This window comes from Atractosteus spatula, chromosome 4 (assembly GCF_055471065.1).
Source record: "Atractosteus spatula isolate fAtrSpa1 chromosome 4, fAtrSpa1.hap1, whole genome shotgun sequence".
Lineage (NCBI taxonomy): Eukaryota > Metazoa > Chordata > Actinopteri > Semionotiformes > Lepisosteidae > Atractosteus > Atractosteus spatula.
This window is the reverse complement of record NC_142709.1, coordinates 31,406,893-31,419,396: the sequence shown is the minus strand read 5'-3', so window position 1 is coordinate 31,419,396 and position 12,504 is coordinate 31,406,893. Positions and strand designations below refer to the sequence as shown.

At 39.6% G+C, this 12,504-nt stretch overlaps 1 protein-coding gene across 1 annotated transcript; it reads right to left on the bottom strand.

Annotated features, from left to right (window-relative positions):
* Positions 1–3,887: 3,887 nt before the first annotated feature.
* cfap97d2 (CFAP97 domain containing 2) lies at positions 3,888–8,145 on the bottom strand. Its single transcript, XM_088913381.1, has 5 exons — positions 7,978–8,145; positions 6,350–6,430; positions 5,977–6,095; positions 4,950–5,142; positions 3,888–4,571 (listed from the first exon to the last, which is right to left on the bottom strand). Exons 1-5 carry the CDS (start codon positions 8,071–8,073, stop codon positions 4,341–4,343), a joined length of 720 nt encoding a protein of 239 aa, XP_088769507.1. The 5' UTR covers positions 8,074–8,145; the 3' UTR covers positions 3,888–4,340.
* Between the last annotated feature and the right edge of the window lie 4,359 nt (positions 8,146–12,504).

The window sequence follows — 12,504 nt, the reverse complement described above, 5'->3', positions numbered from 1 at the left end:
GAGCATCTCCTATTACATATGCATCTTAAAAAGATAAAATTCACAACTATTTTCTTCAAGTTAAATCTGGTACAAGCAAGAGCTGCAGAAAAACATTAATTCACCTCACAAGTTCCAGATCCAATGCTTTGCTGATATTTTACTAACTGTCCACACAAGCTGCTAGGAATCATGGGCCAGACCAATGAGAACCTGGTATGTTAAACTGCAAAAAAAAAACAGTAAGGAAACCCCCATAATCTGTGCCTATATTAAACTGCAATAGGTCAGGCTTTGTGTAACTGTACACTGCCTCCTTTATCCTTTTAGCCTTTATTATCTGTGCCAACTGGGTAAAAGACTAGAATACTAGTCTACAGCACTCAGCCCCTGGTGTTGCCGTGCCTGGCCTTTTTCCTTGACCTACAGTACCCCCCCTCTGCGCATGCTCACTTTCTTTACCCTCTCCTCCTATTAAAGGGGGAGGAGGTGGACATTTTACTTTACTCCGTGGGGTGTCAGCAAATGCAATGCTCTGTTTCAGTTACGAGCATGTGGCAGTGACCCCCCTATGAGCTTGCAACCTGTTATTCTGGCTGCTTCCTTCTCCCCTCGCGTACATACTTTAAGGGAAACCGCTACAATACAACGCAATAGCAAAAAGACAATTAGGCATGAAAGGCAAGTGAAAACATAAATTTACATAATTCTACTAAACCAAAATGAAACAACAACAACAACAACAGCAAAAAAAAACCCGTCTGCACAGCCGTACTTTACAATCTCTCAAAAAATCGTCAGTAAGTAGCCTCTTTTCCTCCCAGGGTGGTACACACACCCTCCACCCACGCCACCGCCAGTCTCTCTGGACAGTACTCCCAAAACTATCCTTAACCTCTTCCGCACTGTTAGCGTCTTCTCTTATTCCAGTTATCGCGAAACAACTCAATTATTCACAAAGCTCTACAGGAAATACCCTCCACCTTTCCTGGCTTTTGGCAACGAAACAAATTGTCAGAGAGGGGGGGAAAAAACTCTCCCATTATGTACTCATGCCGGTGACATGACATGAGACCAGTAAAGAGGCGTGTGACTATTGGGGTGCTCACGGGAGAAAGACAGGTTTAACCAACTTGGGGACTGTTCAAAACGACAAAAGGAAAAACACGCACCAAAACCCAGCAAAAGCGCAAACTACATCAGTGTATGACTCAAGTAACATCACACATTTATCACATTTAGTGCGTTTGATGGCGATGTACGGAAGTAGATGTAGAGATTCTACTCCGACATACTTACTATCTTAGACACTAATTTCTGTAAAACCTTAGCTCACAGGCAGCGAAAGTCACACTTGAAGCGAAGGAAAAACAGCCACGGTCATAATGTAAGCGTTAAAAATTTGACTACAAATTCAGAAGCGTCAGAAGCTGTGGTCAAGAGGTTGGTATTAAAAATAGATAATAAACCATCCATTTTAAAAATGAACCACAGATTATAATATTGCATTCTGTCAAAAATCCAAAAACAATAATTGTATAACTGTAATAGTTGCAAAAAATAATTCTGTCAAAAGATAATTGTAATTAACAGATAACTATTACTGAGAAGCTTTTACCATACTTCATTAGAAATGAAAAATAACTGCTTTTTAGAAGAACTAGAAATGATTCCATTCTGTGCTGTAGGCAGTTCAGGAATCAAGAGGATGAAAACTCATTGAAAATAAATTATTTTGTAATTGGCATGGGGTCATTGAAACCTTTCACTTCATGGTCATATTCTATTTAGTGTAATATCATTCAATTTGAGACCTCCTGACAGATGTTACAGAATGCTCAATTTCACTTATTTAACTCATTGTTATACCTGAGCAGCGGCATTGGTTCTAATAATGTCTTTTCAATAATCACTGTAACTTCGCATCAACTGTATCTCAATCAAACTTGAGTTTGATTTTTTAATTTTAGTCCACTATATTAGAACCATTCAAATGCAGCTGTGACTACTTACGAGTTTGTTACTATTGGGAACATTTTTGTACAGAGCTAGAATCTATTTTGAAAGACAAAGTTTGTGGCAGCTGGGGCATAATCACTTAGTCTAGTCCTGAAGGATAAAATACATCATAATACTAATATTAATACTAATTTATTTATACAACTTACCCAGCACTTCACATCCTTGGGTCATAATCGATCTCTTCAAATGTCCCCCATATTGTGTTAAAGTACAAACTAGTTGTGCTAAATCTCAAATGCAAACTTTCTTGTGTTCTTATGCAGTTCTCCAGTTTAATTTGCAGTAATTTCTCAATTTGTCACCTAATCAGAAAAGCAGTTGTTTTGCCCTGGAATGTACAATGCATATCTGGATAGATACTATGTGACCCCATTATGCAGGATGATTTGTAGCTTTCTATGCCACCACACAGTTCTAAGAGTGCTAGGACCCTATTCCCCCACAACAAGTTGTTTGTATTAACCAGAATCACCAGAGCTCCCACAGACCAGTATAAGGCAATAGTACTACATAATTATCCTTTTTATCCTCCAGCAGTTACAACATTCATCTCTGTCTGCATGATACATGGAACATACAACACAAAATATCCAAACAAGACACATATTCGCAAAAACACATAAACAACACAGTCCCCATTAATCCCAAACAAATCTTCTTAAGGAAAAAAGAAAAGTCTGGTTCTAATGAAATATTTCTGGTCAGTATCCTGGCATGCCTTCTTCAGTATCTACAGTCGCACTGAAGGAGGAAACTCCATGTAGTCCTTCCATTGTCTTATGCATCCTGTTCAGTCCTGACCATCCCAAACAATGGGGTACCTACTGTCCCCACCCCTCCCCTGAGTCCAATGCAGGGCAGCAGGAGGTAGAGAGAGCTGAACGATGGGCCTTCCTCTCCTGCTCTCTGTTGGACACCTTCCTCTGGTGCCCGAGTTCTCTCCTGTTTCCAGTGGTGAAATCTGTGTCCCTACCACATTTTTCTCTTGAAATTCTCCTCTGTGTCCTCCTGACTGGTGCTTAAGAAGCCCCTTCCTGGTCAGAGCTCAGGACTCAGTGTGTGATGTCTTGGGAGTAGGTAGAGCTAACGGCTTGGGGCCAATTAACGAACAGGCTGTATGCAGATGAGCAGGTGTAATGATTGTTCTTCCCCTATTCTGGAGTCTCCTCCCTTCTGCAAGCACAGTTAAAGTGTCTCACCAACCCACATCACCTGAACTGTGGTAATTAACAGGAATGTAAGCAAAAACAGCGCATCAGTCAATCTTTATGGGTTTCCAGCTGTTCTGCCTTTTGTGTTGTAATGACCTTTAATTGAGAGGAATCTCAAATAACAAAAAAAAAGACAAACACACCCCCTGACAAAGACACTGGTCACTATAAGCGAAGTCAGTATAGTCTACAAACTTCTGACCCACTGCCACGTTCTGTCAGTCCATGACATACACTTCAGTTGTGGAGAATGTGAGATCCCTATTCCTTTCCTTTAACACTTTAGATACTTTCTAGATGGAAAAAAACTACCGTATTAATATATTAATGAATAATAAAAAAATAGACAAAAAATATGTTAAACAGAGGCAGTCATGTACAGTAAGAGGGAAAATACATATTTACAGGTCTCCAGCCAAATAAAGATATGTTGAGGAATCTCTGCAGTCAGTAATTAATTTTCAAGATGTCATGCTGTTTCATTACTGTCTTCACCACTTTTATGGTGATAAGGGTATATTTAAGAAACCGCTGAGTAAAACCTCCAAAGGACAAGCTCCTTTTTCAACCATATTTGTAGTATAATTCAAAGGTTTGTTTAGACAAGATAATAATAGCAACCAATGTGAATTATGTGCATTGAATCAAGTGGAAGGAAGACGCTACTAATTGCTGTTTACAAGTAGCTGTTTTTATTATTTGAGCTCTAAAAGAAACTTTAATTAGTTGTCAACATACAACAACAAACCATTTCCATTTTCCAGTGATGTCTGATATCTTATTTAACTTACTGAATATGTTAACGTTGATGATGTTAAACTTAATTAGCCACAGTAAACAAACTGAACTAACAGATGTTTGCAAGAGATTTGAAATGTTAGACAGCAATATTTTAATTGCTCAAAAAAATCACAACATAATCATATCCAAGGCAATTTCTGTTGTTACAAAAATTCTTAGCATAGCATCTTAAAGCATTTTCCACATTTCAGCTTTGTTTTTCAGTAAAGAGCATTTACCACATGCCATGTTGCCTTCACAATTGTAGCATGCACAAGAAATATAATTGTGTATTGTGTGTATATAATCGGTATTCTTTTGCCACATGCAAAAACCCGTGCAGAACAATTATTCCTTGTCTACATCCCCCTGCTCAGTCGTCTGCTCTGTCTCCTCTCGTGTGTCCTCAGACGTCTCAGCCCCAGAACTGCTTTCTCTCTCTTCTGTCTCTGTTTTCTCCTTTCTCTCAGACCCTTCGTTAGGCTGATGAGGTCCAGGGACGCATGCTCTCTGATCTTCCTTATCCTTTTCTTTTCCCTCATTTTTCTTGGTCTTATTCCTGGAGGACATAGCTTTAATCTTAAAAAAACATATTAGAGACGATCATTTCTCTTGATGTGCACGAAAGGCCCACATTACAATGAACCATAGAACTGCTTTAACAGCCCACACAATTTCAGAAGTTTACTTAGGAGCACGGCTCAGCAATTCTAAAGTAACCAGACACTCCAAGATTTCTCCTTTAGCACTACTGCCCATCAGAATTGAAATAGATAAGCACTTACATATACTTAGCACTTACAGAACTAAGTTGATAAGCACTTACATATACTTACAAAAAGGTGGGGTTCCCACTTCCAGATTTTGCATGAGGTATTCATGGGAACCCAGTACATCCAGTGGCACATCCAGGAACACAAAGAAGCAGACAATGGATTAACTTCAAATGCATTTTACCTTTCTGTTGCACGCGGTACTCTGTCTCCGGGGGTAGCGTGCAATGCGCTCCATGTATTTTTCAGTCCTCCGCCAGTCCTCACGCCACGTCTCCACACTGTAGCGTGACCCACAATGGGAGATCCTTTCCAGGATGACCTGGTTCTCCTTGGTGACGCGAAGCAGCTCCTGCTGTCGCTTCTCTCTGCTCAGACTGCAGTTCAGACACCCGGGAAAATGCAAGCATTTTCTACAGTCCACAAGGTCTTCTGTCTATGTCATCAAATTATTCAAACACACGGTTTGCCTTCATTTAGATGCCATGTAGCAGAGTTAAAATAAATGACAGAATAAACCGTTCTCAACTACAGTCCTTAAGGCATTTACCTCAAAGAGCAAGACAGGAGGTGATGATAGGTCATTAAAATATCAGTGGTATTAGTGGAACATCACATTAGTGTCCACAGGGTTTTTATTTAATTAATTAATCATTAGTTTCATGGTGTTCACGTTTGACACCGTCCAAATGTGAACTGTGTTATGGATTGAAATGTGTGTTGAAGGGTTTTTACTGGTGATGGCCTAAAGGAGAACCATGAAACGTGCTTGAAGTTCAAGAGCTGTGTCTACGGTAACTGGTGCACATGGTGCACTTCAATCAGCAATCACAGCTAAAAGACTAAAACGGTCTGAAACATGTCTTCTTAAAACATTAGGTGCCTATATATTGAAACGTTTTTCTGTCATGGAGCCAACAAAAGCCAACGGCCCAGCAGTACTCGTCACTGCCCTCTGACACAGAACATTGCAAGGACCTTTGCTGAGCTCGTCATTCTCCTGTGTACCTTCAGATTCATGGCTGTACCTTACTGGCTTTTACGGCATATTATTTCATTATTGAAGTCTACTGTCTATTGAGCCCTATCCTTATATTACCCTGTGCTATGCTTTCTCTCTGCTGTGTAACTAATTGCTTAAGATTGTGTCCTGCAGTTGGGTGCTTGGCTGTAATTGTGAGGCACGTTTTGTTTTCCATTTACAAGGGTACCTTTTATATTCGTAGTCGTTTCTGTTGTCAATACGTCCTGTTGTCCTCATAATATAAGACATCTTCCCCAGCAGCATGTCGTTATCTCTCTGAATAACAGACAGACGCTCCTCTTCCAGCTTGAGAAACAAAAATACAGAACAAATTCAAGACACACATTTCACATCTAAGCACATGCAGTGGCACTGCAAAGATATTTGCAGTAAGCACAATTTTTAGGATGAATTAACAGCCCTAATATTCTGTAAAACATTACCACTCTCTAGAAAAGGATAGATAGCTTTCCATTTAGTTTTCAAGCAATCTGCAGGTACACCAATTTCAGCAATGACCTTTGCTTTATGCAGTTAACGGCAAATTATGTTTTTGTTACCTTCAACTTCTTCATTTTTGCGTGAAGATGACCGTATGCTTGCGGTGAGGTAGTGTTCACCATGGGCTGTGCTGACTTCACCTGAAGGAAAAAAAAACAATTTCCTTACAAAATTCAGATTCTGTATTTGCAGATACAGGTGGTACATGTTTGTTTTTAATCTGGTAAAACTTCAGCTTTTTGTGGAGCAACCTATTCATTTCTGTCATAGGAAACTGCAGTATGCACATACCTATTAAGCAACTTACAGTAGGTGTCTACAATAGTCTAGTGATCACTTTTCCCCAGATATTGAGCAGGAAGACACAGTAGAAATGAATGTTGCTCTTTGTTCTGTACGGAAGTCAGGGCAACTGATGGCGGATGTGGGTATTCCCAAAGGAGGGCCTTAAGTAGCGAGCAGAAGAGCGTTCTCTCCAGAAAACCCTCCAGAGAAGTAGTAGTGAAGACCGTTAGCTAGTTCAGCTGTTCCTCTGGGTCTTGTCTCCCTTGTAAATAGTTAAGAGCATTAAAGTACTGTTCTGTTCATTAAAGCTCTAAACACCAGTGTACACAGAGAACAGAATAACCTCAAGCTAAAATATCAATTAATTGTTCACAATTTACTATGATTTTCCATAAGATGACTTAGAAGTGAATGGTTCTGTTTGAAGTGTATGGAATAAAATCATTCATTGCTGTGCTAAGGTAATTGCAGCAGTGTGGTGCAGTGGTTAAGGTTCTGGACTCATAATTGTCATTGTCAGGATTCAAATCCTACTGTAGCAGGGCTGCTGCTGCTATTGTGGCACTTCATTCACTTTGGTAAAAAAAAGCATCAGACAAATTACTGAGGGGGCATGCAAATGACCAAGAAAAGGAGTACAACAGTAAAATCTTGGATTCATTTTGAGTACCACCTGTAGCGCTAAAGTCATGTACTGTGAAAGTGTATACTTTGTTCAAGAGTATAAACATACTGTATGGAATAGCTTAGTCACTTATATGGGCACACTATTCATTGCTTTTAATTGTATTTAATTTCTTTTCAGGAGAACTGAATCATTCCACTGGGAACTGTTAATTTGCATTCCATGTAGTTCTACATTTTGAGATTTTCTCTGCGATGGCTTCATGTTTCATTTAGTAACAATTACTGATCTCTCATTCTTTTGTGTGATTCAGTAACAGTTAACAATTACCTAGGTTTTTGTGCTTAATTCAGTTATCAAAATAACAGAACACAGAGCATTGTTGATAGATTTCGTTTTGAATTTGAATTGACTGAAGGATGTTTATCAGTTTACAGCATAAAAGGAAGGGTAGTGTTGGCTTCAATAAATGGGTGCAAATAAAAGCATCAGAAAAATTACTGATGGGCCAAGCAAATGACCAAGAAAAGAAAAATAAGGTAATAAAGTTATGGCATTCCCCTACCCGGCTGGTAGTTTTTTTTTTTATAAATTAATGTATATACATTTAGTGTCTAGAACAATAAGCAAGCAAACATCTACAAAGGGATTTAAATGGTCAATCAATAGGCATACCCATCAAAAGCATGCACACAAGCATGATGGCTTTCACAAACTTAAAATAACAGCAGTAACACATGACTCTATTTTAGGAATTGTCTTATAAAAATAACATACCTTTCTCCTGTGTTCCTTGTAGCAAGTTACGTCCCATTTCTGCTGTAGATACTTGTTCCCACATGGAAGTACTGGCTGATAAGCCCTGTGTTGCATCTTGCAGCACTGAGAAGCCCGCACAATCTCTGTATACCGCAAGCTGTGTGCTGTCAGCCCTGAACCCTTGCCCTGTAAGCAGCTGAGTTGTGGGGCTTGGAGACTGCAGTGTGTTTTCAGCTAGTCATGTGGGGGGGTTGCCATGACAGCGGCTTGGAAAGGATGAATAGCTTTGCTTCTCCTTTTCAAACAATCTGCAGGTAAAACAATTTCAACTGCTAAATTTTATGTAGCAATCTCTGACACTATCAATAACTAGAAAATAAAGACAGTTTGGAAGTTCAGAACAGTGACCTTTTACTGGTGGTTTTGCTTTCAGTATTCTGGTACTACCAGAAGTATTACTGTTATTAATAAAGGTAGTAGCAGTGCTGCATAATCAAATTTCAGTTGATTCTTCAGTACGAAAGGATGTTTGAGACTACTGATGTTAAAGAAAGTTACAGTACAGAGCTCCACCATATCAAAATGAGCACTCCCTAACATGAAATAATTGTCCAGTTAAGTTACAATTTTGTCTGCCCCTAGATAAGGGTCTCACCCTACCAGGTGAAGTCATACCAATGCACTTTTGCACTTTTTTTACTCACCCTAATTCTTTCATTGTACAACTTTTTACCTCTTTTCTTTCTCATACTAATCAACACAACCCCCAGGTGCAGTTAACACTAAGCCTATTTTTTCCCTTTCCCATACCTTTCATGCAGACAGCATACTCACAGTCTGTTGTGTACTTACCCCCCTGCCAAGGCTCTTTTCTGTCCTTGCAGTGGAGACACGCCAGACTTCCACACATCACCAGCAGAGTCAGGAGCCAGACAGGCAGCCCCTCCCAATTTTCTTCCCTAAGAGTCTGAAGCTTCCAGGCTGCATCTCCTACTCTGTGGTTCCTAAACGTTCATGCACACTGAGCTCTGGAGCATCGGAGGGTCGGAAGAGAACACAGCTGGGGTCCTTTACTGTTGGACCCCTTTCTGGGGTCCTAGTTCTTATACATTGATCCCCTTCTGGGGAAGACTGCATGTACTCTCTACCAATGTTATTCTCCTGCCACACTCATGCACTTTTGAGGACCCAGCACACAGCTCTGCACTGCTGTGCTGCATCTCTGGTCCCCACAACTGTCAGAATGGGCTGTTCTGTCCCAGAGCCCTGGTGGTCAAAACAGATTCCATTCCACCCAAATTTTACATACTTGCCAGAGCGACAGCCTACACATTCTACACAGCCTTCAGCACCACTGGTGATGAACACTCGCACAACAGTTACAAACTCTCACTCACAACACCCCCATATACTTGGAGAGCTTCACTTCCCTTTCCCAGGCATCTCTTTGGAAATACAGCCAAAAGCCTCTGCCCTCCTTGCTATCTTTCCTTCCATCCCTGCTATGCCAGCTATACCACTTCCCCCTTGAAAGTACAATACCACCAATGTCCACAGCATCTGCAGCTGCCAGTCTCTACTTCTCAATTAGCCTGTTTCCTTGGATCCTGCAACCATCAGCCTTCAAAACATTACTATTCCGGCTCTCTCCCAAAGCCTGCCTCCTTGATGCTGCAACAGCCAGTCTCCTGCCTGCATCCCTGGAGCTGCAGCAGCTACCACTACTCACCAGCCTGCCTAACCTGTGCTGCAGTCACCAGTCTCCACTGCTCACCACTTGACCAGCTTCTTCTGTCTCTCCTGCTCCTGCCGCTGATAGCATCTGCTGCTCACTACGGCTGCTGGCCATTCTTTTCTGAGAAAGGGGACAGTCTCTTGCATCCCCGAGGCTATGGTGATCTTGTAAAATGGAACATATCTCACAGCCATCAGCCCATATTGCTAATGAATCCGCCATGACAAGTATTTTCCAGAGCCCTGCCTGTGGGCAGCTTGTCAGTGTCCTTCACATCTGCTGAAGCATTAAATTGTTGTACTCCCAGCTGCAGCCCTTCAAGGCATTAACTAGGTGCATGTCTGAATGAGCTATAAGGGCCAAAAGGATTCTTCTTGTTGGTAACCATTCTAATGTTCTTAGGAATGGATAACACAAGAAAACACTTAATATCCTGGGAAATATTGTTTATGGTGATATTGTACTGAGGGAAATCTATTGATCTTTCCATGCATGTGCAAGAGCTTAGAATCTGTCAGTGATACATCAATAACTGCAGCTCTGGGTGCATCTCCTTCATACGTAAAGAACTCTTCTCCAGTTTTCACAACACACTACTAAGCCTCAGTATTGAATCAAAACCTCCTGAAACTGCATAGTATTTCTGGATGTGGTGTACTTCACACTGTTAAAACATTAGGCCTTATTTTAACTTTCTTTTTACCAAACTGGCCCATGCCATAAAAAAAGAAGTAGTCAGATAGGGCTCTGAGCACAGTGAAAATAATTTATTTTAGGCTTAGTAAAAAGTGAAAAATTCATATAAGTGATATAATTAAACATATGTCATTTGTTTTTCATGTCAAATGTATCATTCATGTTCACATGCCATAACTTCTTATTATTTTCAGGCGCACACTGTACACACACTGGCACAGTCTGTTCTCCATTTCTCTTCAATGGCAAGGTTGTTTTGCAGTGACATTTCTTGTCCTGTAGAAGTACATCTGAGTGGGTCCCAACAGGGAGCTGAAGAGCCCAGTTCAAGACGTCACCAGCAGGGGTGAGAGTGGAAGTTTTCTGTTTGGATGTGACCTTGTTCTTTTGCGGAGGTGTCATGTCAGTGTTTCCTCAAGAAACATCTGCATTGAACTATTTATTACAACTATGAGCAGGCTCAATGTCATGGGTTTCGTTTCATTCCATTTCTTCCCTGAGGAGAGCAGGAGCTGATCTTGAGCTTCAAAGCATGCCTACAAAGCAGGAGAGCTGCTGAGAATGGAGAAGAAGATGTAGCTAATGGTAAGTTGCCTTCCGTCTGTGGCTACCTTTTGAGTTTTTTACATCTTTATATTTTATAGGAATTTGTTTCATTGCGGTAAAGGTCATTAATTGAAAGTTAGCTGTGACTCTACTCAAGCACAGTAAACTTGTGGTGTGGGAATGGGTTCAGTTTAGTATTTATGTATTTGTGTGGAATTTCATTTTGAACACACTTAACATTCAGATTTTCTTTCAACCAGAACTAAAAGGCTTGTTGTTGTGTGCTATTTGGGTCAAAAGCATTTCCATTGAGCTCTTCAGCTTTCCTTGATCTGTTAAACATATGATAAGTAGATAACTAGATATTGGAACCACCAATTGTGAAATTGTCACTGTGTATGACATTAGTTTAATACTTGATTATTTAAACAAATTGAAAATGTTTTGGATTTAAAATAGTTTGCAAAGATAACTGCATTTGAACAATGCATAACAAATTATGTTTCTGATGTAATCTGTAAAGTCTAATTTTGCAGTTACTTTCTTCCTGCTACCCTAATACGTATTTGTAATCCTGAAAGGTATATTTCAAGTGCTCTTATTAATGGTTAATTACTACAGGGGAATTTGGGACGGAGAAATTCAAGGAAATGTGTCTTTTGTACTCCACCAGTGTGAAAGCCTGATTTCATACTGGGCATCACAAGTCCCCAGGAGGACATAGAAATGAGAAATGTTTCCACAATTAGCAGAATCTAGACCTGTAAAAAGTACGTGCTGTGTTAAAATTGTATGTTTTACAACACTCACTCTTCCTGAGTGTAAAATACAAGAGAACAAACACATTGCACCTCTCTGCATGAGACCTTTTCACCTGCTCACAACCCCTCACTGCTCTAAGCCCACAGCATGTATTTTGCGGTATTGTATTAAGATTGGTAATCTTTAAGATGTAATCTTTTTTAAGCTTTTAAATAAAATGAAAAACAACCAGAAAGAAATGAATATAAGATGAAGATGAGTTCATAGAATATTCCCTTTTTCGTAATGCTAATTCATTTTTAACACTAGCATATGCATACTTAGATTGCATTTCTCTATAAAGTAATTTGCTATTATTTATATTATGATGATCTAGAAATATGAATCTTATCTTTAAATAAAATTCTGTCACATAAAAGCTGCATTTGATGTAAAATGAGGCATAGCTTTTGTTTTTATTAAATGGTTTTGGTCCTCTCAGAGAATGTCCTACCCTATCCTAGCAAGGTCAAAGTTATTTTAGGACAATTCCACAAGGACTTGATATTTTCAGTAGCCAGTGTTGGAACACGTAGTAATATGCTTAAGTTCCTAAAACAATTTTACAATACAATTTTACAATCTACATTATTTACTTTCAAAGACCCTGGAAATTACATTTATACCTTTATAAATGTCAACAGACTGGAACCTTCCAAGATGTATTTTTTGAAGATGAAAAAATAGCATTGAAAAATTGAAATTGAAAAGAGATGTGCAGGATTTAGCAGAAAAGGTAACATTTGCGGTGCAAAAAGTGTTAAATA

Coding starts and splice junctions, on each gene's coding strand:
- cfap97d2 (XM_088913381.1), bottom strand. CDS start 8,073: ATGCAACACAGGGCTTATCAGCCAGTACTTCCATGTGGGAACAAGTAT. Junction 6,096..6,349: donor CAAAAATGAAGAAGTTGAAG/GTAACAAAAACA, acceptor TTGTTTCTCAAG/CTGGAAGAGGAGCGTCTGTC. Junction 5,143..5,976: donor AACGACTACGAATATAAAAG/GTACCCTTGTAA, acceptor TCTGAACTGCAG/TCTGAGCAGAGAGAAGCGAC.